This window comes from Mus caroli, chromosome 13, assembly GCF_900094665.2.
Source record: "Mus caroli chromosome 13, CAROLI_EIJ_v1.1, whole genome shotgun sequence".
Lineage (NCBI taxonomy): Eukaryota > Metazoa > Chordata > Mammalia > Rodentia > Muridae > Mus > Mus caroli.
The window spans coordinates 108313371-108336944 of record NC_034582.1 but is presented as its reverse complement, the minus strand read 5'-3'; the positions used below and the strand labels follow the sequence as shown (position 1 = coordinate 108336944).

Genomic DNA, 23574 nt, shown 5'->3' with positions numbered 1-23574 from the left:
GGTCTCCTCATCTCCTGGCTTTCCCCTCGCCTCTGCTGCTCTCCTCACATGGCCTGGCTCAGGGTTATGTTCACTCTGGACTCTTGCCAGATTTCTCTGTGAATGGCTATGCTCCCTTTAATCAACAATAAACGTTCTCCTCCACCATACCTAGGAGCAGTTAGAACTTTCCTTTTTTATTCGTATTTTCTTTCACCCACCAGTTGAAAACTGCAATATTTTACATAGCACTGGACAATATGAGCACCAAAGACAACCAGTTTGTTTACTAGGTCATTAGCAGCATCCTATTAGGGACATATTAAAGTGCAAAAGAAACACATCTGAATATTGCAATCAACAACAGAGTTATATTTGTACATTTGCAAACTGCATCTTGTTGGACATGTGACTCGTGCCTTTTATTCTATCACGTTGAAGGCAGAGGCAGGCTGACTCTACAAATTCCATGCCAGGCTGGTCTATATAGTGAGTTAGTTCCAAGCCAGACAGGGAGGGCTACATAGTGAGACTCTCTCTCCCAAGGAAAACAAAATGTCCAAAACCAAAAAGAAAAAGAAAAATTAAACTTGAGCTCTGTATCCTAGGATTTCCAGGAGGCTGATATAGCAGCCATTCTAGACACAGATATGGCCTCTGCCCCTCTTCTCAGCTGGTTTCTAAGCCAAGACTGTATCTGACTGGAGGAATAATTGTCTCTCTGCCATCACTACCCTTACCATTTCCCCTAGTCAAAGCTTCCTGGGAACAGCTTCCTTTGGAGGGATGAAGAGAAAGGTGAAATGATGTAAGGAGTCTGTGGTGTGTGTGTGCGTGTGTGTGTGTCTGTCTGTCTGTGTGTCTGTCTGTCTGTCCCCAGTGGTGGCAGACTGAATTTTCTGTCATGCTCCTGAGTATTAGCGCTTGATGTGTATGACAAGCCTATTTGTAATCTGATCTTTTCCATGACTTAAAAGGAAACTTTAAGAAGTTAGTTATCTTTTATTTAGTTTTTCTGTCAGTTATGTTTTATGAGAAATAGAAATGTGTGCGTTGTTAAGTCCAAAGTCTGCTTTCTCCAAGTGTCTGCCTTCTACAGCTACAACACCTGGATTCATAGAAAAGTTATGATAATTTAAATACCAGGAGTAAAACAACACATACCTGTGGGCATTATTGGAGATCTGATGAAATAAATGCCAATGGTTAATTTTTAATAGAGCATCTGAATTGCATTAGGTCAAATGACTGAGGTGGTTTTTATATTTTGCTACAAATTACATTATGTGTGTACAAGATCTCGTGGAGAGCAATTAGTCTCAAACTTACTCCGTAGCTGAGGGTGAGTGAATCCCCAACTCTCTTGTCTCTACCTCCCAAGTACTCGAATTGTCTTAGTGCCAGGTTAATTGTGCTTTGACCAGCTGGACTTTTAGCTCCTAAAGTATTTGTTAAACATTTTATTATACTACTTCTTGACAAAATCTCCCTATACTACATAGATAGATACAGACAGACACATGCTTACACGTGGATGGCACTTGTGCACACTGAGACACATGGGGCACTGGTGCGCTGGGGTTTGGTTGGGGGGGAGGGACTGTTGGCTTTGCCACATGAGCATTTGTAGTCAAAAAGAAATTCAGAGAATGAGTACAAGAAGTTCCTTGGAAAAAAGTTTTCCCCGTTCTGCCTTTCCCCTTTTCCCCCAATAATTGGTTAAGTAGCTGTCCCCTTTACACACTTCACTTTGCTTGTAGAGGTCACCCAGGAGCCTTTGTACAGCCTAAGGTTGGCATATGTTCTTTTTAAAAATAGTATCCGTCCCCAGATGTTCATAATAAGAGCACTCACTGCTTAACATGTGCTGTAATGATCACATTTCGAATCATGTACATCACTGACATTTATTATTTAAAAAGATGGTAACACTTTCTGTTAGGAATATGTGGTCAAACTCCCAGTTTTCTTGTAGACTCCCAGATATCTTTAAGACTGAATAGGTTTATAGATATTTACCTTAAGTGTAGTCTTGCCTATGTTTTTGGCAAGAGTATAAAATGCAACCTAATTTCTTGTGTTTAAGATTTCTGTGATAGTCTACTTAGAGACTATAAATTAAAGGAGGATTTCGGCTCAGCCTTTCATATGTGCCATGCTAGTGCATATTACTTGTGCTGGGGAATAAAGAGGGTAGGCTGAGCCCTTCAGGGACTTGTGGTCTGGAAGATATAATAGACACACCGAGAAGTGATGTTGGGATATACTCCCAGGGAGGCTTTAAGAAAAGATGACAAACTCAGATTGTGGTCACAGTAAAGTCTTGCCAGAAATAACCACAAACAATGCCCCCCCGCCCCCACCTAGTTGAACAACAAGAACAAGATGGAGTGCTAAGTACCAAGTATTCAAACATGACATCCATATTTCAAGAACCCATTATCCTTGTTGCTGTTACACAAACATGAACCATTTCATTTCCTAGTATGGCTAGGAAGAAATACACTGCAGGAAATAATGGCACACAACCTGCTTTCTTCCAGGGAACTCTCCCAAGCCAGTTATTTCCAATATGATCCTGTTCAAATTAATGTGTGCCCCTAGTTTGTGGGATTCCGATTTCTGGCTCCAAGTCTGGCATTCGTGAGAGATTTCCCAGAGTGTCTTGTTTCCAGGACTCTAGAGATCTATGCAGAGCATGCTCCTGCTGCAATGTCATAAAGACTGCCCATGTGACAAGAGAAGAAACAATGTGTCTGTAACATAAAGAGAGAATAAAACCCAGAACCTAGCACTGACAGACTCCAGCTAAGAAAGACCACTCAAGACTACCAATTCTATTTTATTTCTTAACTTTTTAACAACTATTTACTTTGTGTGTGTATGTCTGGGTGCTCAAGTGTGCCACAGAGTGAGTATGGAGGTTAGAAGACAATTTGCTGTAGTCAGTTCTCTCCTGCTACCTGGAGAATGAACTCAGGTTTGGTATCAGGGACCTTAATACCTACTTAGCTTTCTCTTGTGGGCCTAGTTTATACCATTTTTTTTTAATGCACAAAGCATTCAACCCTAAATCACTAGAATGAGTTTTAAAAAGAGTCGAATTTAAACGTATGCATAGTTGAAAACAAATACCATAGGTGTTAGTTTCTTTAAGTTGACGCAGCCGAGTTTTACAGCTGTAATCTGTGGGATTGACTTCAAGTCCCTCAACTGTCAAGTAGAAGAAAAGTGGGTTTCAAATGGACTGAGTGTGCCAAAAGTCACGGTGAAAACACATGGAGGGCGAGAGCCGCAGTTCTCTTGACTTCCAGCCCAGTTCTCCACTCTCAGTGTCCCCAAGACAACAGACAAAAGCTTTTTGCAGGCAACACTGACGGGTTGTCTTCTTTTGGAAAGATTAATATAAGTGTGATAGGCAAAGGAGATATCACTAGAAACATTCCCGGGAAGGGATCTGTTTCCAAACTCCAATAAGTACAAAGGACAAGCTCAGACAATAGATTTAGTAAATCATGATCTTTTTTATTATCAGGTTTTTAGTTCATCATTAGTTTTTTTACTTAGCTATTTGAGGAAAGAATAAAAATACAGTCACCTAAGACGATAGGTTTTAGTCGTCATCTTTAAGTGAAATGAATTATAATTTGAAAACAAAGAGTGTTAGGAAGCTTCTGTCAGGTTAATGTGGCTGTCGCTTTACCCTGCCTAGCTTAGGATTACATATGATACTGCAGGCAAAGGACCTTGCAGGGACTATGGGAAGATACAAGGAACAAAACATCCAGAGTTCAAAAAGGCCAGATAAAGCATTCAAGTTGTCCTGAGGTGTGGTTTTCAGCCCTTCCAGACAGACACATGAGGTAAAGTGAACTATTAAGTCCCGATAACAGGATGAGCTGAGGCACCATATAAAAATTCCTAGGATGTATTCAGAACAAAGGTTATTCTGGTGACATAAAATGTGCCCCAAAAACCAGAGTGCAGGATTTGAAAACAGAGTGCTTTGGTTTGAATGCAAGGACTTGGGGGTTATATTAGGAACTACAATCCCAAATAACTTAAACGAGTCATTTATTGATTTAGATATATAACAAAGGTAACACAAGGAGAAGGTGAATATCTGCTCACTGATCACACAACACTGGCCCAAGTTACAAAATAAATAAATAAATAAATAAATAAATAAATAAATAAATAAACAAATAAATAAAAAGTTCCTAGCTGGAAAGGTGTTTCAGACAAAACTAACTCTTTGAGAAATATTGTAGCATGTACAATCACTGAGAACAATGTCATTTTACAAAGTAGCTTAGGGCAGGGGATGTAGTTCAGTAGGAACAATGTTTACAAAGCCCCAAATTTGAGCCTCTTAAAAGCCTTAGGGTGAAGCCCTACCTGCCTCTAATCCCAATGTTTAGGGGATGAAGGCAAGAGGGTTGGAAGTTCAAGGTCATCCTTTGCTCTATATCCAGTTAGAGGTCATCTTGTGCTACATGGGACCCCATATCCCCCCCCCCAAAAAAAAAAAAGATGTTTGCCTTACAACTTAAAAAAAGTCATGGAATATGAAATAAGAGTCATTATGAGTTTGCCATGTAACACATGTAGAAATAAATGTACTCAGTTTTTTAAAGTAAAATCCAAATGAATGATTACCTAAGTTTGATAGAAACAAAATTATGTGCTGAAGAATGTAATGACTTTAAGGTGTAACCTGTGTCGGGGAGGGGTCAAGGCATTCCAAACCCTCTAGGTTGATTCCAGTGAACAGGCAAAGCTGTCAATCAAAGGAAGCAGCAGGGGCTAACAGCACATAGCTTGCTTGGCAGAGACCGTTATGTATATAGGACAGATTGTTTATGGTGGTAGTGGGTGGGGGTAATCAGGCCTGGGTCTGAATGCCAGTTACATGATTTTGAGCACATTTGTTAACTTCCTCCTAACTTCATTTTATTTATTTATTTATTTATTTATTTATTTATTGTTTCAAATGAGGGTAGCATTTCCCTTATAAGAGTGAGAAAGTGCTTGAGAAATTTTCAAAAGTTGACAGTATTTCAGGGAAAACCTTTCTTTCATTAAGAGCCCAGGAAGGTCTACCTTCTTGCTTTAGTGAGACCTGTGCCTGGTTCGGTGAAAGGCTTTAGAGGAACAAAGCAATGTGAGTTAGAGGCTCTGTGATAGGAAGATGGTAAGTTAGATGGAGGTGGGGAGAGTGGGGGGAGGACGCGGAGGGGGGGGAGAGGATACAAAGCAAGCTATACTGTAGTCTTGGACCCCCCTCTCCCCCCAGCCCCCTCCCCCCGCGCAACACACACCAACCTCTAAGAAAGATGGCTGACATCAGTTAACACGATTAAGCCTCCCTTTAACCTCCTCTCCTCAATTAAGGATAGGGAGCTCTGCAACAAAACGCAGTGAGCGAGCCTATGTGGTTAGGATTTCTCTGCTCCCCCACTGTCTTCATTCAGAAAGAGAGTTCTCTGTATTTCCATCGCCACTGTACCAAAGGGGATGGGAGAAACGGAATGGATTTTTGTTTGTTTTTCTTTTTCTTTTCTTTTCCTTTACAACCAATTCTTTGGCTCTTCTTTTGGGGTGGTCATATTAGATTAGCTTATCTTTACTTCCCATATCCTCAACTTTTGGCCAGTCAGTGGCAGGGAAGATCGACCGCTAATCTATTGCAGTCAGGCTCCCACACTGAACGCCTCAGAGACTGCTGCGCTGAGTTGGCCCATTTGGATTCTGGGATTCCCAGGACATCAATCAGGTCAAGCTACATAGAGGTCCACCAGGGGTACATTCCACGCATTCCACTGCTCTCTCTGGGCCCTGTCCTTTAACATCTGGGTTAACTGGATCGTGCAAACAGGGTAACAGGCGCAGAAAACAGCTGGACACGTTGCTGAGCCCAGACTGTACGTGACTAGTTCTTAGAAACAGCTTCTGGATATCTCTGAGCCAACAAGCGCGTCGGTCTAAGTGCTGGTAGGGAAAGAGCGAGCAAAGCCAGGCAGAGTTTGAACTTCGCGGGGGATGGAGTGGGGGGGACAAGTCTGAACTTTTGAGGGCGCTTTTCACTTTTACATAAGTTCTGAAGCTGGCTTCACGCCAAGGTGCGGAATGATAAACCCAGCTTAAATGCATATGTTTGCACTCACGTACTCGGCACGTGCTCGCACACAGGGATGCGCCGGGAGGGTAAAGCTCGGTTTTTAAGAGCGCTGACCGCCTCCTTTGACGTTTACCCAGGACGAGCCTTTCCTTTTACTGCGCCTGCGTGCGCGCGCCGCCGGCAGGCCCCGCCTCTCTGGTAGGGACCCACAACAGACTTGCGCCGGGAGGCGGGCTGCGCCTGCGCGATCCGCCGCGTCAGCCGGTTTCGCGGGGCGGGCGACTGGAAGTCCCGAGAGTTGACTCGTGCTGAGCGTGAGCTTTGCCGCGCCGCGCGTGGGCCAGCGCGCGGAGACTTGAGAAAAAGCGTGGGGTAAAAGTGCTGTCCGGAGCTGCAAGAGTCAGAGGTAGTGTTTCCTTCCGGGCCTGAGCCCGCCGCCCCTTCCCTGCCCCGCCCCCCCTCCTGGGGTCCCCCCCTCTCCCCCCGAGCCTCCTCTGTTCTGAACTGAGCCCCTGCTGAGGTCATGAAGCTCGTGAGGAAGGATATCGAGAAGGACAATGCGGGCCAGGTCACCCTCGTCCCCGAGGAGCCCGAGGACATGTGGCACACCTACAATCTAGTGCAGGTGGGCGACAGCCTGCGCGCCTCCACCATCCGCAAGGTCCAGACCGAGTCCTCCACGGGCAGCGTGGGGAGCAACCGTGTCCGCACCACCCTCACCCTTTGCGTGGAGGCCATCGACTTTGACTCCCAGGCCTGCCAGCTGCGGGTGAAGGGGACCAATATCCAAGAGAATGAGTATGTCAAGATGGGGGCTTACCACACCATCGAACTGGAGCCCAACCGCCAGTTCACCCTGGCCAAGAAACAGTGGGACAGTGTGGTTCTGGAACGCATCGAGCAGGCTTGCGACCCGGCGTGGAGCGCTGATGTGGCAGCTGTGGTCATGCAGGAGGGCCTGGCCCACGTCTGCTTAGTCACGCCCAGCATGACCCTTACCCGGGCCAAGGTGGAGGTGAACATCCCCAGGAAACGGAAAGGCAACTGCTCCCAGCATGACCGGGCCCTGGAGCGGTTCTATGAACAGGTGGTCCAGGCCATCCAGCGCCACATAAACTTCGAGGTTGTAAAGTGCGTTCTGGTGGCCAGCCCTGGATTCGTGCGAGAGCAGTTCTGCGATTACATGTTTCAGCAAGCTGTGAAGACGGACAATAAAGTGCTCCTGGAAAACCGCTCCAAATTCCTTCAGGTAAAAAAGTCTTACCCAGAGAGAGTTTCCTAATGTTTTAGAATGGGGAGGAGCAGAAGGCTTAGCTGGGACTATAAATGAGATTGGAAGAACTGAACCCTGCAGTATCTAGCACTTTAAAAAGTTGCCCAAGTCCTTAAACAGGTTAGGCCTTATTCATGTGTTTGTCTGATGTCATCGTGGGCTGATTAATGGATACTTTCAGAAATTCTTTGTCTTTTATAATTGTGATTCTAGGTGCACGCCTCCTCTGGACACAAGTACTCCCTGAAAGAGGCCCTCTGCGACCCTACCGTAGCGAGCCGCCTTTCAGACACAAAGGCAGCCGGCGAAGTAAAAGCCTTGGATGACTTCTACAAAATGTTACAGCACGAGCCCGACCGAGCGTTCTATGGACTCAAGCAGGTGGAGAGGGCCAATGAAGCCCTGGCCATAGACACTTTGCTCGTCAGTGATGAGCTCTTCCGGCATCAGGATGTGGCCACCCGGAGCCGGTATGTCAGGCTGGTGGACAGTGTGAAGGAGAATGCAGGCACCGTAAGGATATTCTCTAGTCTCCATGTGTCGGGGGAACAGCTGGGCCAGCTGACGGGAGTAGCCGCCATTCTCCGCTTCCCAGTGCCAGAACTTTCTGACCAAGAGGATGATTCGAGTTCTGAAGAGGATTAAGAATGGCAGTTAATAGTTTCTTCCCTGGTTTCCTCAGCATCCTTGGCAGGTGCCAGAGCGGCGCTTGTTGATCCTGCTGGGGTTTCTTGTGTGTTGGGTTCACATTAAGTGTTTTATGATTTGGTCGGCAGGACATGTATTCAAATTAAATAAATCACAACGATGTCCAAGCTTATGTTTTCTAGTTCGAGTTACTGTTTTTTAAATACCTGGAAACAGCAACTTGTGTAGTTAAGAAAAAAAAAAAAAGGCTGTTTGGGGGTTTGACAATGAAACCCCACATACCAACTTTTCTTGGTTTTCCTCCTAAAAGGCTTTTATCTCTTTTGACATTTATTTCCATTCGACTTGGTGTTTCCAAGTTTCATTTCGTGCTCCACTTCTTTTTCACCTCTTTCTAGCTTTCCCCTCCCCTCTCCCTACACCATCCCCCACCCCCCGCAAGATTTTGACTACATTCACGATTTGAAGTGGTAACCAAACAGTAAATAAAGCCAGTCTAAATGTTATTTTTCTCTCAGAGATTGGTTAAACATCATTTTAAAGATCTGCTTGTTGCTCTTTGTGGTTCTATTTTCTGTAGAGAAATTATTTTCAGACAGTAGAGGTTTGATCTTCTAGATATCTCAGCATAGTCTCATCAGGCCTCTACAGCTGAGGTGAAAGTGTGGTTTGCTTACTGTGTGGCTGATGAATGGGGAAACTGGACGTTTCTTGACATGGAAATGGTACCATATCTTGCTGTGTTTAGTTACTGTGGCTTGTCAGTGTTTCATGTTCCCAGGGTGCCTGTGGCATTAGTCTGTGCTCACGTTCTTACTGGACTATGCGATGTTTGAACAAAGCATGTTCAAGGAGTTGACTGATTCATGAAGTTGTAGTCTAGTAATCCTTACTGTAGATGAGGAATTTCTACAAATTATCATTTAGAATATTTCCAACTACATAACTTGGATCTTAGAGAGAGGGAACCTTGGAAATTAGGAATTGCAGCTTAATCTTTTACAAGCCTCAGTGTAGCACATGATTAGGAATTCTGTCTGAAGTCTGGATCACAGATGTCTTTATCGTATATACTTAAGGTTTTATTATCTACTGGCTTCCTTGAGGTATATAACATGTTTTAGTTATTTTTGGATAAATGATGCTGGGAACTGATACACTCATGATATATCTATATCTACTTCCTAAAAATAACTCAGGTTGTCCTTTCGTTTTAATAGTTAGCTTTAAGGCAGTATTAAAAGTATCTTCTTAAATAACGTAATAGGAATACAGAGGAAGCCATTATAGTTTTTAAATGTAGGACCTAGTTGGTGATGAACCCTAATCTCAGGACATACATTGCTGCTGTAGTGTCTTTAGCACTAAAATGAAGTCTAATCACTGGTGAATACATTTTAGAGCAAGGGTTCACTGTGGAACCGTCATAGCTTCTCATTGGGAACTCATGAGTGGCTAAGCTGCAGCCCAGACTAATCAAACAGCTGTTCTGCCCTGGAAGTGCTGTGCATGATAGCCTGAGCCTTCTATCCTCAGCACTGGGGTGGCAGCGGCACGTGGATCTCTGTGAGTTCAAGGAGACCTGGGCCTTTGTAATGAGATCCAGTCTTAAAGATACATAAGTTACTGCGGCAGATTACAGTAGACCACAGAGGTGAGAACTGGGTTCAGAGCTTGCCATCTGCAGGTGGGTTGAGGAGGACAGCATCCCGGGCAGCTGTATTAGCACTTTGAATCCACTGCTCTGCTCTGAGTGAGAAGATGCTTGTTCCAGAGTCTTCAGGTGATTGCTGTGTGGAGTAAAATCCAGCACAAATGTAGGTGATAGCCTTTCGACAGGACATTGGGCTGCGTGTCAACATTTCAGATCAACTGACTATACTAAGGTAGCTATGTCACCTCTAAGTAAATGCAAGTTTTTATGTATATAAAGTATGTGGGAAATCTTAACTCTTTTTCTTAAGTCATAGTTTACATTGCTATCCAAAGTATAATTCATACTTTATCATAGGGACAAAAGTAATGATAAAAACAATTCAGTTAAAAACTCTAGTCATTGCTGTTGGTCAGAGTGAGCCTTCAGTGTTAGAAACTCAGTGAGTTCATCTGCTGTTCCTTAGGAAGAACGGCAGCGTCTTACCCTTGGACTTGAGATATGGGCTAGCGGGAGCAGGTGGGCTCAGTGCAGACGTGTCTCCGGAAGAGTGTGGATTTACCATAATAGGAATCAGGCAGATGGGTGAAGAGCAACTGTTTTATAAATAATCACTGTTGAGCCACATCTGCGATGGACAGGAAGAGACAAGAGTGTAAACAGGAAGACCGGTTAAAAGGGTGCATTGGAAGCCACTGAGAGGAATAGCATCAGTAAGGAGGCCATACACCCTCCAGTCCATATCAAAGGACGCCATTAAAAAATGTCAGGAGAGGGTCAACGTGGCTTGGCTGCACACTTTTCAGAGTTACAGAGTAGAATCTGAAGACAAATGTCAGGGGTTTTGGTGGGTTAGGATAAAGCAACAATTTAAGTAGGAAGTCAAAGACAGACGCTGACTTGGAAGCAGAAATAGTTTATGTCAGTTTGAAGTGTCTGGGACACCTGGAGTGCTCTCCGAGTCAGTTGAGGTTGGGGCCTCAGTAAGATTGTCCCACATCAGCCTCGGAAAGCCATAACTTAAAAAAAAAAAATGCACTGGAGTGTTCTGATTTAATTTACTAAAAGTTGTTTTCATTATTCTTCATTGCAAGCAAGCATTAACAAGCTGTAAGGCAGTTTATAGGTTGAGACCCTCTTGGGAGTCGAATGACCCTTTCACGGGGCTGGTATATGAGATAGCCTGCATATCAGATACTTAAATTACAACTCATAACAGCAAAACTGTAGTATGAGATAGCAACAGAAATAATTTTATGGTTGAGAATGGGGGGGTCACCACAACATGAGGAACTGTGTTAAGGGGGTGCAGCGTTAGAAAGGTTGAGAACCACTGCTATAAGCTATAATGTAGGCTAACAGATTATTTCACTGCCCAAGGCCTTCATGCTGCCTGACATGATAGGCATCTAGATTTCTCTCACAATCTTCACCTCTTTGGGGAATTTTTTTTTTTTTTTTGTCAAGTTTTATTTTTATTGTCAGAATAGAAAATACTTGTTTTGACATTTTATTTGAGTAGACCTACAGTTTTGTTGACATATTTGTCATTAAATGAGTTCTCCAACAATGAAAAGCACCTAAAGTGAAGAGCTAAAAAATGACTAACAGGAATCATGAATACAGGCTAACACATTCCTGCCTATAACCTAGCACTCAGGAGACTAAGGCAGGAGGAGGGTGAGTTCTAGGCTAGCCTAGGTGGCATAGCAAGATCTTGTCTCAAAAATAAGCTGTATTTCAGATTAGGCTAAAAAATTCTCAGTGAAATCGTTTACTTGCTATTGATTCACTTCTTTAAGCCCTGCTCTTTGGTTTGGTTTCTATGCTCTGAAGCAGATTCCCCAACTACTACCTAAATACGTTTTTATACATATGGAAATCAGGATATAAGTCAAACGTTTACTAATTTTATTTTTAAACAATGTTTGTCGTATTATTTAAACGTGATGGGCAAGTTACTGAGAAATGACGTATATGTGTTTAACTTTGCATGGCGGATTAAATCTTTGCAGAAGAGGTGATCAGTACGTTTGTTACGTACTCATTGCTGAGGCTGCCACTTGTCATGAATGCATTGTATTCATGGTGACTTGAAATCTCCAGGCAAACTCAGTTTCTCCTGTTGTCAAAGCAACCACTCCACCTACGAAGCTCTCTCTCCATCCCCTAAGCCTATCATCATGAAATGCCAGTACTCCAACATGCAATTACTTACTAAGCATCTTTGTAGCTACATTTGTGACATAGGCTTAAGAAAATGAGATACTGGAGAACAAACACCACAGATGGTCAGGCTTACAGGGAAGTCACGATAGCTGTTGGAAATAACCACTACAGCCTGGGTGAATCCTGAGACACCAACCAAAGAGAAATGCTTAGTCTGGGCCTAGGGTTACGACTGTGAAATAGCAGTTAGTGTTTGCAGTGAGGAAAAAAACTGAGACACATGAACAGATCCTGTTAAAGAAGTCAAGGGAGTAGTGGGAATAGTATGTCTTTCAAAATGGTTTGTCTACAAAATGATGGTGGTGGGGATGATGATGTAATGATGATGATGATGATGACGACGACGACTGCAGTGCCTCTTTGTCAGGTGAGTACTCTCTTGCTATGCTACATGTCTCACCCCCATTCCTCTATCTAAAATTATTACATAATACTGGTAAATCCTTACTTGTCACGTTTAGGATGACAGTCTCAGATAACTAGTATGTAGCTTGTTGTTGTTGTTGTTGTTGTTTTCAATAAGTCTCACTAAGAAAACTCAAGTTCAGATTGGAACCTGGACCTCCGTTAAGGGAGGCAGTTGCCACTGAATTCCAGTTGTGAAATGTGTTCAGAGGTGGGAGGGCCTTCTGAGTTCAAGTCTTGGTTGCAGACATTTTATGTCTGGAATTTTTCATCAGGGCTCCGTGTAAACATTGACCAGAACTTTCGGCCTGACACCGTTGTGAAAGATGGCTCCATGGATATAAAACATTTTAATCTTGTGTTTCAGCTCATTTGCTCTTGTCACCATAATTTATAGCTGATTTTTTCCTCTACAAGTATGTGCAAGAGTGGTTTTGACTGAGGTCAAGGAGAGAAAGATTCGAGTATACGTCAGCAGAAGGTGCTTTTCAGCATCCCAAGAGGTTCAGTTGGAAAGGAGCTCTATAGAGAAGGTATAATCTGAAGGCCACCAGGCTCAAAGTCACACAAACAGGAGGTTTTCAGAGCCTCTACATTCCTGTTTGATTTATCCCATTCCAACTTCTAACACATTTTTCTATTCCCGGCATGTATTGGGAGTTTATTGGGTGGGGTAAGGACATAGTACATGATTCAGGACTCGTGTTCCTTTAACCCCCCTATTTGACCACTACTCTTCTTCTTAGGGAGGGTAATTTCTCCCTGAGCATCATCTCTGATGTTCAAAGCAGGTCTCCATTTCCACACCCTGGTTGCCTATTTGCTAAGCCACTTACCAAGTGCCAACTGTGCGGCAGTACATTGTTAGCTCCCAAGGTTCTAAAGGGAAGGGAGACCACAGTCCCTTCCACAGCTCAATGGGAATTCATCAATCAGGAAACCCAGAGAGAGGGGCTCCTACCCCAGCCTAGCTTCATGAGGACATGAGGCCAGACCTGAAACTTCAGCCCACAAGCATCCCACAGCGGTCTCTAGAGATGAGGTCAGGGAGGCTAGGGAGGAGGCTAGGGAGGACGCTCCTGTTAAAGCCCGGGGATGCATCCCTGGTGATTTGTTTAAGTTGTGGTTCATTTAGTCTTTAGTTTCTCTGGATATTTGATTTTTTACACTCTAGCTAACAAACTGAGAAGAGGAGATGTGGAAAAACAAGTGTCACGTCAAGTCCCACCCTCAAAGATGAGGGAAATGGTTAAAGTTGGGTAAAAAGTGAGTATCAGCGCTCATTGCTCAGAGGACTTATGTGGAAACCTTTTGTGACATTTGTGATGTTATTATAATAGCCATTACCCGCTTGTGACTCACACACACCCTCCTAAACTAGAAGAGTGAGTTTGGCTTACTTCTCGGTAGCACAGCAAAGAGGAGATGACTCTTCTGCCGAGTCTTAAGACACTCAGAAGCTTTGTGCTCTTGCAGAGGACTAAAGGTTCCCAGCACCCACATCAGGCAGCTTACAACTGTATCTCCAGCTTCAGGGGACCTGACTCCCTGTGCTAATGTCTGTAATTGCATGTCAATGTACACACACACACATGCATTTGCATGTCAATGTACACACACACACACCTTTAAAAAATGAATAGACTGGCAGTGTGGCAGCTGTGGTGACCTGTTGGTTGGTGGCTCTTCCCCAGAGCTGAACAGGATTTCAGAGTCCAATTGTCATAGAACAGGGAGAAAGTTATATACCAGCCGGGTCTATGGTGACAAGGACTATGGGAAGATTTGGATTGTAGGCTGTCAGAACTGAATGAGACCTTTGTCACTGGTTTATTAGGAGAGCAGCCTGTGAATAAGGTGGCCCATTGGATTACAACCTGTGAAAGAGGAGGTGGTGCCCTGGGCCACCCCAAGATTGTATATAAGTTTAGACAAAGGTGGGAATATTTGGCTACTGTGGCCTCAATTCAAGCAGCACCATCACTAGTGTAGGCTATGCCCAGCCCTATACCACCTTCAGAACATCACTGTGGGTGTGCTGGTGTGGGGCTCTATGACTGGTACCAATCATTATGAATGAAGGATGCTATCACCAAGGAGGGGAGGGGTATGCATACAGAAGAGTGGCCCTTGGTTTCATGGTCTTGAAGGCCTCGCTGACTATGCTTGGAGCAGTTAACAGTAACTACTGGTTATTTTATAAGCTGTGTAAAAATAAAATTTTACTGACTTAGACTTAAAAAACAATCTGTTTTGTACCATTTTCCAAAAGCTGCCAAGCTTTGGGTTTGGCTGGCTGCAGAGGAGCAGAGCCTGTTAGGAGCAAATTCCAGGGCTGGGGGGTCAGTGACTTGGAATGTTTTGCCAAACACTCCCATGTTTCCAAAGCTGTTGGGGGGCACTTGAACTCGAATATGAAGGGGAAAGTTGTTTAAACCAGTTGTCAACTGGCACGCAAGAATCTTGAGGTTTGCAGCGATTTCTTTGAATAGTTTGCCACATTCCATTGACCTGCCAAGCTGCAGGGTCCTGCCTCTATGCTTCTTGTTCTCTCTTCCCTATCATCTCTGCATGCTCTCCCAGAGAAGCAGGCCACGGGGAAACACATGGCTTGGTTTTGATTGCAATGTTCCTTGCAGTAGACCTATGATTTCTCAAAGTGGACCGGATCAGGTACCTACAGAGTTTTCCAACCATCCTGATGCCTAAATGAAGCAGAATATTTGGGAAAAGGAGCCTAGGCACCTACATATTTTGAAAGCTCTGCAATTGCTTCTTATCTGTGCCCAAGTTGAACCTGGGAGGTGTCATCCCCAACAAGTCAGATGTCGTTAATATGTTCTGTGTGGTCTCAGCGTGAATTAGCTCTCTGGTGAGGAAAGGGAAGGGGACACAAACATTGCAGAAAAGGCAGCGTCAAGCACTTGGCAAGAGGAACATACTTTAATCCCTCATGGGAACTGGCTGCTTCTATGTATTTTTTAATTTGCTATAATATCTTCCCAAGAGTAATACTGAGAAGTTTGTAAATAACGATAATTTTTTTTTTACTGTACATGTGACTTACAGTAGGGGGGTTTCAAAACTAGAGAAACAAGTTTCTATTCCTCAAAAGAGAGAACTTAGAATATTTTGAAGATGCAAGAATTTCGTCCCATAGAACAAGAACATAATACTCTTCTGTTGCATAGAATGGATAACAGTCTTGTTGGGAACAGGGGAGTGTCAGAACTGTTCGGAACCATGTGAAAAATGGTTGTTGGTACCAGTCCAGCTTTTAAATATTTCTCTACTAACTTGGTGTGGTGAGGACATTGGCTGTGGGCTCTAGAATGTTGGGCAAGTCACATTGCCTTCACAATCCTCAAGTTCAGGGTCATGAGCTTTAGTTTATAAAAGGGAATAACAATACAATTTTCCTAGGAATTGAAAAAAAATTGTAAAAACATATTTACAAAAAAAGCAACTGGGAATTGATAAGAGCTCAATTAACTGAGTTTTGTTCCTTCTATTGCTGTCTCTTTTTTAAAACCACATATACAATCGAGATAACACAGTAGCCATGGGAATGTGCCAAAAAGTGCCTTGTGTCTCTTCTGCCAGAAATTCTTACCAAAGTCTCCATCAAAGGCAGTGTATGGAGCAGATCAGTAGGAGGCCTCCATGGGACTTAGGTTGAGATGGGGATGGGATATCAACATAGTTCTCAGTTTTCAGGCCTTTATGGCTGGGCACAAAAGTATGTCTCACCTCACAGTACAAAGGGCAAGGAGAGGAAGCCGCTCACTCTGGTGACTGATGTGGAGGGACATGGCAGACCACCTCTGAGTTATGATGTTCACGATAGGTACATCATATAATCATAGCTGATAGATGTCACTGAGAGCACAGAGAGAGTGTGATCACCACCTTCTTTTAGACCCCAATAATGACAGAAATGGACAATAGAAACCAGTGAACCCATGGCATGGAAGCAGGTTCTTTATCAGCCTTGACCCATTATTAAGTTCAGTCAAGTGATGTTAATGTTAATTCTTTTATTAGAAGGTACATCATCTTCCACTCCATGTAAACTAATCAATTCTTATGGTATGTTTATTATTTGAATGTTGTTCTACTTCTCAGTATCTTTCCTTGGATATTTTAGGCATTCGTAAGTCAGAAACAAACCACAATTTCCCTCCTATTTTTTAGTCGTGTGTAGAAATCCACTCTGGTAATGTAAATATTAAAGCAATATTTAGAAGATGAAGCTTCAATTGGAAAGAAGGGAAAACATAGTCAGAACTCGGCTACTGAGATCATCTATGTGGGAAGCACCACCTTCATTGACTGACCTATCACCTATTTTCTGGGCTTAAACCTAAACCAGAGCCTCTGAGTGCAATCTATGATTTGCAGCGATCAGACTAGCCTTCCAGAGGTTACACTCTCGCTTTCTAGGGTCTAGGAGGGAGGATGGAAGCTGGCCTCATACTCACAGCCTGTGTTGTGTCTCTTTCCACTCCATCGCCTGTATTTAGTCTCCATCCCTCACAGGGAAGGGTGTAGATGCTGAGGATACAAACCCTAAGAAAACAGCCATTTACCTCTTTCAAACAGGAAACCTAGAGGACTACCATTCTTGAGGTGCCTTGCCAAAGCCAGGCATTGTCCTGTGTTGGGGCATTCATCATACATTGTACTGATGTCAGAACCCTGTGGCCAGACAAGGGTGTTCAGGTCCAGCTCAGGCTCCTGCTAGAGAAAGTGGTACTGGTGCTGAGTCATCTGTGACCCCCAAGCTGAGGCCAGTCTTAATGCAGGTTTCATACCTGCATAGCGAACAGAAATTATCCAACCATGTGCACTAGTCAAATAATCAATATAACCTTACTTCTCCTTTTATATGATTTTTCTGCACACTTGCATTAGATTTGCCTTGTCTGACCACAAGATGCTTTAGAATTAGAACAATTAGAACAATTTAGAGTTTGAACAATTGCCTGGTCCACCAACAGTACCTGTCCTATTGGTAGATTGTAAATAGAGGCTCATTTTAAATACTCAGAGTCAGTTGCTCTCTTATATTTTCAGCATGAGGACATCAGGGCAAGGAATTTGACATTAGTCTGAAGCATCAGGAAGTAAGTGCAGGAAGCGCAGGAAATGCCTTGCTCCACAGTCTCAGCTTGGCTTGGGGTCAGCCAAGGCCACTTTGCATCTCTCAACTCTGCTTCTGTCCTTTGGACCCAAGGGAAACAGAAGCCAGAGAAGAGGAAGATGATTTTGAACCTCCCGATCCTCAACACACAACATGTTCTGAACCTACAAATTGTCTTCCAATCCAGCTATCTAAATTTGAGTACAGTTTGAAGAATCAGCCAGCAAACATGTCCACATCTCCTGTTGGATATCAAGTGTGAATACACAAATATTTATCCCAAAAGAACAAGGTCTACTGAAATTTATACTCCCCTAAAATAAAATATAAAATTAAGGTGCCAATTGCATGGCTCTGAGACTGAGGTGAAGGTGTTTGTCACCAACCCTGACCACCTGAGTTCCTTTCTTGGAACACATGTGCTTGAAGGAAAGAATTGACTTCCCAAAATTGTTCCCCCATGTTTTAGCTATGGTGAACATTCATGTACACACACACACACACACAGAGCACATCAATAAATCAATAAGTAAATGTAAAATCATTAGAAATCAACCCAGCTTAACAAAGCCTATAGCAAACATGTGTTCCTTCCACCTTCCTATAATTGCCAGATTTAGAGCCAGCATCGGAGAAACAGTGAATAAGACATATAATTCTAGAAAATCATTTGTTTATCTGAAATTAAAATCTACCTGGTAGATGTTTACCTGCCATCGACTAGGCCTAATCAGGCCCCCTTAATCCGTGGGCATCAGGGGTTCCGGCAGATGGGCATAGAGTTGGCGGGAATTGGCGCGACCAACAGACTCTACACAAGGGAGTGTGCTGGATCTGAATGTAATTTGTCAAGTCCAGCATGAAACTTTTTATACAGAAGAAATTAAGGAAGTTAGGTGACACACCGGCAAGGTACAATGAGAGGTTACCAGATTCTTACATAAAGCAGAGGAATGCAAACACGGAAGGACTGGCAGGAATCAGCTGGGATAAAATTTAATGTTAACAACTGGGATTCAAAAGCAGCCCCACCTAAGGTCAGCTTAAATTTAGAAGGCTTCATGCCCTTGTCATAGTTCCTGTTCTAGTCTATTGTATAGTCCACCTTCCCCCTAGGCCATTGTAAATACCTGTGTATGGGTGTAACTCAGCTATCTATAGTTCTAAGTATCTACTCTGGTTCCTCCATAGATCACAAACTTCCTTCTTCCTAGATAATGGTAAATTCCTGTATAAGGCAGTGACTTAGCTCTCCATGCCCAGGGTTGGCTCAAGGACTGCCTAGAATCTAACTTAGCTATATGTCAAATAGAGGCACTTATAATAAAGCAATATTAAGGGAAAGCACACAAATCCGTTTACCAACTAAAGCAAGGACATTGGATCATTCGTTATGCAGGATGCCCCAGTTCCAGGAGACTAAGTTTCTGTGAACTTTTTGCCTCGGGACAGCGCCCAGGTTTTTCGAGGCCTGTCGCGCTTGTCACTACTGGAGTGGATGTACATTTACCTGGAAACCACCTCTCCATTCACTTGTCCATCTTCTGACTCAGTTGGCCACAACTGGCATAGGCAGGAGAGACTTTTGCCTAGGACAGTGTTGGAAGGATCACTGCACTAGAGGGTGTATTCCTGGATTACAGGTGTCTCTAGTTTCAGGGCCTTTCTTGAACAAGAAGAGAAGGGACACTCTTTCCCCATGCTTGGAAAACCTTCAGTAATAGCTTTGAAGGTAAATGACTACCTATTTAGCAATCACTGATTCTTAAAATACTGTTACTTGAAGGACATCACAGTTCTCAGGAAGCATAGGCAGGCAGATCTCTGTGAGTTTGAATATAGCATAATCAACATAGTAAGTTCCAGTCCAGCCAAGCCTACATTATCATATCATCAGACTGTGTCTTTACAAACCAAACCCAAAAAGGTATTCAAAAGAGGAACCTAAGTCCAACACTTCTAGGATTATTTTTTGTGTTTATGATACTAATGAATAATATGAAATTTTTTACATAATAAAATTAGTAACTCCAACTGGATCATGATCTCAACAGAATTGGGGGTGCTTAATTGAAAATGTATCATTAGCAAAAACTAAAACCCCCAAACTTCCTAAGTAGGGAGGCAACATCTAAGAAGATGGTAGCCAAGGATGAAGGAAGTCTCTGAAATAAGAGTATCTGGGCCCAATGCTGCAATTAGTCTTCGGTGACTAACTTCGGTTTCCCTGCCCAGATAGTAGCACCACTGACTTCTATGTGTTAAAGCTGTGACCACTCTTGTTAATTTCAAGGTCAGTGACACTAAGTTAAAACCTGGCAAAGTAAGGTCCAAGTCACAGTTCTGTGATTTACCTCATCTACCTCCTCAGCCTCTGGATAGCAGCATTATACACTTCTCAGGGCATCTGGGAGACAGATGCTACAACTAATTCCTGTACTCTCAAGACAGGGGCAATGGGAAGAAATAGGAAAGAACAGGAGGAGAAACGGCGATCTCAGTGGGCTTCTATGGAAGGGAAAAAAATCTCTAAGTAAGCTCACAAGGCCCTGGGGTCTTCTGTGATCTGCTTCTATCTTAGGGGAGACAGACAGGACCCATCTCCTTAACAAGACCAACCAGACACATTGAGTACCTCCTCAGAGCTAAGAGGGTTGTTAAGCATTGTCTAGAACCAAACATTTTATAGTAAGAATGCCTGCTGAGAAGAGAGGGGACAGGATAGTAGAAGGAAAACTGCTGTGGTAAAAGCCACATGAGCAGTGGGTATAGGGTGGCCTAGTGCCAGTGCTGCCAATGGGGCTAGGTGGTGGAAGAGGAGGAGGAGGAGGAGGATGAGGAGGAGGAAGAGGAGGAAGGGGGGAAGAAGGGGAACAGGAAGAGGAGGAGGAGGGGGAAGAAGGGGAAGAAGAGGAGGAGGGGGAGGAGGAGGAGGGAGAGGAGGGTAGAAGTCACAAGAGTAAGGGCAGAGGTCCTTCAAGAGGAGCGTAGATTGCTCAGGGTTAGCCAGAGGAGGTGAGGATGGTGTTTGAGGAAAAGTCTTACAAAGCAAGGGTTGAGAGGGTAATGGGAGAGCAGCTTAGTCTCTGAGCTTCTTTCAGCTCAGCCCTAGTGCGTGCTGTGCTCCAGGGGAGGGCCTGAGGTGTACTGTGCCTGCCACACCTTGCAAAGACACGAAGGTCCCTTAGGATGCACCTTAGCCTTACATCCTGCAGAGGATGAGGATGCTGCGCTGAAACGGACCTGTCATCCCAGCCTTGCTTGCACACACGAGGCAGTTGTGATTTTCATTCACTCCTCCGCACCCCTGGCTGGACTGCCTGTGAAGTTGGGTTTCCAGTGGGCTCTGACTCCTTAAAGTCTTCCAACACTGCCAGAAGGTCATGAGGTCATGATCTTTACAAAGGATCAAGGAAATGCTCCTATATGTTGATCCCCGTCAGTTCCCACAAATGCAATCTCCAAAAAAATCTCACAGGGTGGGTACCAGAAGCTGCTGGGGCAACTGAGGAGCGAAAGGAAGAACACAGCTAGATGGAGACAGCTTCCGGGTCAGAATTCCTGGCCAACACCAGCTTCCCCTCTTACACTGGAGTTCTTCATCGGAGAAAGGAGGAGGCATTCCAGCTTCTCAGAGTTATTGTTTATAAAATACTTTGTGTGTACTATTGGATTTTTTAAAAAACTGAATTAGGCACAGTGAGTTGTGACTGTAATCATAGAGCTTGGGAATCTGAGGCAGGAGGACTGCTGTTAGTCTGTGGCCAGACTAGACTGTTTTGTGAATTCCAGTCCACTTGAGTTACAAAGTGAGACCTTGTCTTAAACAAGCAAGTTTGTTGCTGCTGTAACCTGGGGCCTCAGAGTCACCATTCAAAGTAAGATAAATGTTGTTTGGGCATTTTTTTTTTTTTTTTTTGCTTACTGGTCTTTTGCTTATATATTATGGTTTTTCATTCTGTATTTTATAGTTTTGTGGGTTTTTCTGTTTTGTTTTGTGTGTGTGTGTTTGTGTTTCTTGTATTATATTATTATTATTATTATTATTATTATTATTATTGTTGTTGTTGTTTGATCTCTGTTTGTTTTCTAAAGAGAGAGAGAAGAAATGACGGAGTTAGGTTGGTGGGAGGAGGACCTGCTAGGACCTGGGAAAGGGAAACTGTGATCAGAATGTGCTGCATAAAAACTCATTTTCCGTTAAAAAAAGGCCTGGCCCAGAATAAATACTCAAAACACTTTTACCTGTTATGTTTAAAAATCTCCCTAGGTCTCAGTAAGTGTCGTTCAATGTCGAGTTGTCAACTCTCAAAGGAAACTATTATGCCAGCAGAAACAAAGCTCGTATCTATGTTTTTAAATACAGACAATTTTTCTTTGAAAGGATGACAGTTAAATGAGCACCTATAGTTAGGTGCTCCATACATGAAACTCGTGTTTATTTCATTAGCCCAGGGGAATCATTCCAAGTCACCGCAAATGGCTCTCATGTTGCCTTCCTATATTATAATTCATAAGAGCAGCAGAAATTACAATTATGAAGAAGCCACAAAATAAGTTTATGAATGGAGGTCACCACAACATGAAGACCTGTGTTAAGGGGCTGCAGCCTCAGGGAGGTTGAGAAGCACTGTTCTAAGCTCGTCGTATTCAGGTTTTCCCCCAGAGCTCCTCAGAGGTTTTTGCCCAGGACACGTAAGAACCATCTTTTCCAGCGAGTTTCTGGGAAGCAGTGCGCCTATCCGCTCCATGTCATTTCACTTCTGCTCAAAATCAAGTGGAAAAAAATATCACATAAAAGTTTGTGTTATGACTGGTTACAGCAGGTGGGGGTTTTCTTGGCAGCACCATTTCCAAGTTGTGTCACCCAACAGCTGGATCCCTTTGCTTTGATGGAACTGGCGCCCTAATAGAAAGGGAAAAAGAAGCACGCCGACGATAAACTTGCATCAATTTGGACTCAGTTTAGAGCTATTTAAAACTTCTCATGGTTGATAGATTATAAAGCTTTAATGCTACTCACTAAGAAATCATATCTGAGGAATTTTATTCTGTTAAACATTTAGTCTCGTTTAAACCTACTGAGATGTTAATCTTTCTAAAACTTGTTTTCCCATTTTTGGTCTCCTTAGTTTTTCATAAAAGTCACTTGGAGTTTAGTGGACGAGGATGACTGAATACAAGAAAGGAGTAAGGGAGAACGTGCCCTGGGCTTGGTTTTGGGAAAGCCAGGGCCAAGGCTGGATTTTGCTACTACCTCGGCCCTCACTAAACTATTACATAAGCCTCTTATATAAAGAACAATATCACCTGGAAATATGGGGGAGGTTACACAATATATGCTCAGGAAAGGCTAAATGTGTTGTCATGGAAACAGCTGTTCCAGGTTTGTGGGCACTGCACGTGTAAGAAGGATTACCTGAGAATTATTTCTAAGAGTTTGCATCTGGGCCATAGAGAGCTTATCCTCCTCTCAAAGAAACTGCAATGTCTTTGAAATGGCTAAATTATATAAATCTAGAGACTTAGATAATTGTGTTTTGTCTGTGCCAAAGATGAATAGTAATGTCTAATGAGGAAAAGAGTATTTCTAGAGTGGATTACTGAGTTGAAAATAAAATATATATATATAGCTCTGTAAATATGCTCCCTTGAGGTGCGAGTATAGAACTCATATGGTAAAATGGATTGCACCTCACTAGAACTCATTTGCACCAGTAGGTTTTAATGGAATTGCTGTTTATCGTGTGTGTGTGTGTGTGTGTGTGCGCACGCTCGTGGTAAAACTATTTCAAAATTGACTCAGATTCATGACAAGAAGATCCAGAACATGCACGTGTCCTGAGAAGTGTACTTAGGCAGAGTTTAACTGGGAGCTCCTGAGCCACTGTGCTGTAAAGGACTTCCTGCAAGAACCAAACCTCTGGGGTGTGAGCTTAGCTCTTATTACTACGTCCGTCACTCACTGCGCACAGTGCTCTTTAAGAACATGTTGTTTGGGTATTCTAAGTTTCTGGGCTAATATCCACTTATTAGTGAGTACATATCATGTGTGTTCTTTTGTGACTGGGTTACCTCACTCAGGATGATGCCCTCGAGGTCCATCCATTTGCCTAGGAATT

The 23574-nt window shown here is 43.3% G+C and overlaps 2 protein-coding genes across 2 annotated transcripts in view; both read left to right on the top strand.

Moving 5' to 3' along the window:
- Itga1 (integrin subunit alpha 1) overlaps window positions 1-23574 on the top strand; it is a 152292-nt gene that overhangs the window by 5662 nt on the left and 123056 nt on the right. The gene's annotated exons all lie outside the window — the stretch shown is intronic.
- On the top strand, window positions 5302-8527 carry Pelo (pelota mRNA surveillance and ribosome rescue factor). The gene is made up of 2 exons (XM_021179796.2): window positions 5302-7349; window positions 7587-8527. Exons 1-2 carry the CDS (start codon window positions 6624-6626, stop codon window positions 8016-8018), a joined length of 1158 nt encoding a protein of 385 aa, XP_021035455.1. The 5' UTR covers window positions 5302-6623; the 3' UTR covers window positions 8019-8527.